This window comes from Phaseolus vulgaris, chromosome 7 (genome assembly GCF_051622355.1).
Source record: "Phaseolus vulgaris cultivar YP4 chromosome 7, ASM5162235v1, whole genome shotgun sequence".
Classification (NCBI taxonomy): domain Eukaryota; kingdom Viridiplantae; phylum Streptophyta; class Magnoliopsida; order Fabales; family Fabaceae; genus Phaseolus; species Phaseolus vulgaris.
Window position 1 is genome coordinate 57,675,778 of NC_143504.1, and position 4,246 is coordinate 57,680,023.

The 4,246-nt window shown below is 29.8% G+C and overlaps 1 protein-coding gene across 1 annotated transcript; it reads left to right on the forward strand.

Annotated features, from left to right (window-relative positions):
* Positions 1-313: 313 nt before the first annotated feature.
* On the forward strand, positions 314-1,309 carry LOC137830628 (uncharacterized). The gene has a single exon (XM_068638081.2). The coding sequence runs from the start codon at positions 374-376 to the stop codon at positions 986-988; it is 615 nt and encodes a 204-aa protein (XP_068494182.1). The 5' UTR covers positions 314-373; the 3' UTR covers positions 989-1,309.
* The last annotated feature ends 2,937 nt before the right edge of the window (positions 1,310-4,246 follow it).

The window sequence follows — 4,246 nt, forward strand, 5'->3', positions numbered from 1 at the left end:
AAATTCAATTTACTTGAACCAAGGTCCCATATGGTGTCTTATTTTTGGGATCGTACATGTGGTTTCAATCAATATTATTAACTAATTAATTAACATTACAATTAAACGAATTAATTTAGAGATTTTAAATTTAAAAATAGTATTAAGAATTTTAAAAAACTAAAAATATTTTACAAAAATACTAAAAAAAAGAATAAACTATTGTTGTAGGTTGGAAAAATTGAAGGGCAAAATTGGAAGCAAATTAGATTTGGAGTATGAGGTTAACTCTGACATGGAATAAATAGAGTATTGTGTTCTGAATTCTGACCTCACCACACCACACCATCATCACCCAAATCTCTCTCACACAGAACACAACATACAAACAAACATGTCTACTCCATCTTCTTCCCATTTCAAAAGCTCGCACCCAGTTCAAGTTTTCTCTGCCATTAAACCATCACCACACACTCCATCACCATCTTCTTCAGCCTTGAGCTCCATGAAGCTCAAGAGTCTCATCCACACCCTCATAGTCTCCCACATGTGCCGCATCATTCGTGCACTCTCTAAGCTCAAAGCTGCAATCCTCCAAACGCTCAAGGGAAACCACTCCAACAACATTCACTTCCTCCACCACAGAAAGCACAAGATGACCAAGAAGATCATCTCCGGCTCCTTCAGGCTTCACTACAACTGGTGCTCCTCCAAATCCTCTCAAGTCATCACAGTCCCCTCAAGGGTCTTTCAGGGTTTGTCCAACCCTGCTGATGCCGACCACTTGTTCGAGGATTGCCACGGCAGCTCGCAGCTCGCCGGCTACTTGAGGTGGCTGGAAGAGAAGATTTGTGAAGATGATAACAGTTACAAAAAGAGCTGTGAGAGTGAGACTAATGAAATTGATATGCTGGCGGAATTGTTCATTGCGGATTGCCATGAGAAGTTTCGGTTGGAGAAGCAAGAGTCTGATAGAATGTTCCATGAAATGTTGGCTAGAGGCATGTGAAATTTGGTGGAACATGTTGGTTAGCATGTAAAAGTTCAGATAACTTGTTGATTAGCTAGAGGGCAAGATTCAATGTTATGGTCTATTTGCCTTTCTTAATTGTAACTTTTCATAAGATGGAAAAAGGGTGAAGGGAGTGAGAAAAAGAGATTAATGGAAGATGGGGATTCGTGGAATGCTTGATATATATGTTCATAGTCATGGAAGTTTTATTTTGCCTTTGGCTTGTTCATCAGAAAATCAGAAAGTACTAGTGTAAAAAAACTTATTTTGACATTATATTTAAGGCACTTTTATGATAGCACTATCATTTAAACTAAATGGTTATTTGGTATAGTCACTTTTTTACATCAAATCGTTTTGCATAAGAAGGAGACTATGAGATAAAGCATATCTTCAAATTCTTACTCTTTTTCTCAAACTTCTCTCAGATCATTACATGTTATAAAACAACTGTCACAGTCCCGACCAATTACAGAAATCATTACAGTTACATGAAAACCGGCTACTACCATACGTATGTGGTGGTCCTATGTTTTCATGTAACAATTTCTCTGGAAGGGTGTGTGGTTGGTTTAGTGAAACACGTGAACTGGGTTGCTGAACAATTCTATGAGATGGGGTTAATTTGAACAATGCTTGTGTTCGTAGTCATGGAAACTTTGTTAATTAGAATGAACTGCAGCAAAAGTTCTCACTCTTTCTTCTTATTTTCGTTGACAAAAACAATGTGATCTGCAGTAATTTGCATGTTAAAAAACTTGAACAAAAATGAAATTTAAATTCCCACTGAAAATGAAATAAATTATAGTTAATTAGGTAGATGGAATTGTATTTATACACGAGGAGGAATCGGTTTTCTTCTTCAACACAACTTTGGATAAAATACAATTCTTACGAAAATAACCATTGACCTGCATTATATATATTATATATGAAAATCAGTGTAACAGTGGTTTTTGGGGGAAAGAGCTTTTTCAGCTGTTAATTCAAAAGTATTAGATTATAACGAATGGTGAAGTTTGGCTTTAATTTGATTTCTCTCTATACAAAAAATAATAATAATTATCTATCAAATAATCATGTTAATTTACAAAACATTGGAAAGTGAAAATTATTTTTTTATATTAATTTTAAATTATAAAAATATAGTTAATTTGGCAAAAAAATTAAATTAATTTATAATAAAATTCGGAATAAATTATTCGTCGATATAAAAATGTATTGTTTGATTTAAAATGACGTAAAGAACAGTTTCAGGGCAATAAATTTAAATGTCAACATAAAATGAAGACTTAAAATAGGCTTCCAAATGTTCGGTGTGGAAATGTGAAGAATTATTATATTTTACGATAACAATTTTATAATTTCCATGAATCTGATATGTAACTAAATATTTAAATATAATATAAAATAATTAATAATGTATTACATAAATAAATATTATAATCAGGATTATACACGAGTTGCTGTTAAAGATCACAGATTAATTTCTTAAAAATGGAATTAAATTCTCCCTTTTCTCTTTTTTAACCATAATATTAACAAGAGTATTTATCATTCAAATGGGAGAAGATTCACTCATCATGAGTGACATAAATATTTTTATTTTCAAATATACTAGTAGGCCTCGTAAATAAATTGTTATGGGTTCTTTAGTAAGTACTTATGTAAAATTTTTATTTGTAAATTATATTTTAGATTTTGTAATTATATTTATAATTAGGTATTATAAATTAGTATATGCTTATTTGCAATTATATTTAACTGCGCATCTTATCTTAATTTTAATATGGTATTTAGTTTAGAAACAAAATAAAAATGGTAAATGGAAAGACATAAATAGTTAAAAATAGTAAAAGATTAAGTATGTACACACAAATAATGATAAAATGGAAAGACTTTGAGATGATTGAGATATTTTTTTTAGTTAAATGTGAAAAGTGAGAGTCTCATCCTTTTCAATTTGAGTATCTAATATATAAGATGAGGTACATTGCTTACATATTTTAAAAGAATGTAGGTAGAAGGATAGATTAAGGGATAAAAAAAAAATCAGCAAATTATAAGAAGGAGAAAAAAGAAAATACTGAAGATGTTTAATTAAAAACAAAATATTAATTTTAATTCACTACTTTTATAAAAAAAAAATTATGTGAAGAATTATTTAAAATGATTGTTTACATGTGTTTTTAAGTTATTATTGTAAAAATAAATAAATTTATCTTATATAAAGTTTGTGATTGAATATGGTAAATTGTCAGTAATTAAATAAAGTATTTATTAATAAAGAAAAGAGAAATTAATTTATAATATATAGGAATAGATTATGATAACACTTATGGTGGGATGGGACTCCATGGGAGGATCCTAATCCACCATAAAGAGAGAGGAAGAATCCATGGTCACATTAGGTCATGGCTTGTCATTATAGCTATAAAGGTGATTTTCAATGGAAACAAAGTGGGCCTAACTTTTGCATGTGCAGTGCAAGACATCTTTTTTATTGAAAGAAAATAAATAAAGCAGATAAAAAAAATGAGTAAATAACACTGTATAAGAAATAAAATAAAAATTATTTTGACTTCAAATCCCAAAGATAATAAGTAAATCATGTATTTGAGATATTATTTGTTTTGGAAGTCATTATTTTATCACGATTTTGTTCTTAAAATGTGTTTCGGTGGGTGAGAGGAGAAAAAAAAAGTATAAAACCTCAAGTTTGATAAATAGGATCATTAGAGTCAATCACTGCATTCAAGGTATTGTTCACTTTGGATGTCAGTGTTTCGTTACAATTTTGTCTTTAAATGGCACATCGATGGATTAGAGAAAAAAGAAGTATATAACTATTATTGACCTCAACTCCTCCTGAAAATGTGAGACTATGTTGACTATATTGAAACACAAATTAAAAAAAAAAAGTAGAAAAAATAAAAATATACTATCTACTTGTTTAATTTCATTAACTCTACTTGCATCCATATCCAACCAAACATAAGGAAAAATTTAAAAAAGAAAAGTGAGTCACGGGCTTAGTTCATGAAAAAGTTTTGTAGAAAGAAAACAATGCATAGAAGTTTGTGATTAATGAAATAATTAACTTTAATTATGGATAATGAAAATAATTAAAGAAAAGTTGTAACCAATGTTGTGGCAGGACTTAATTATTTTCACAGTATATTTTATATCATATAGTAAGGAACAAAGTACTATGTGAAGAGGAACCTGAACAGTAGAATTCTGAACCACCAAATA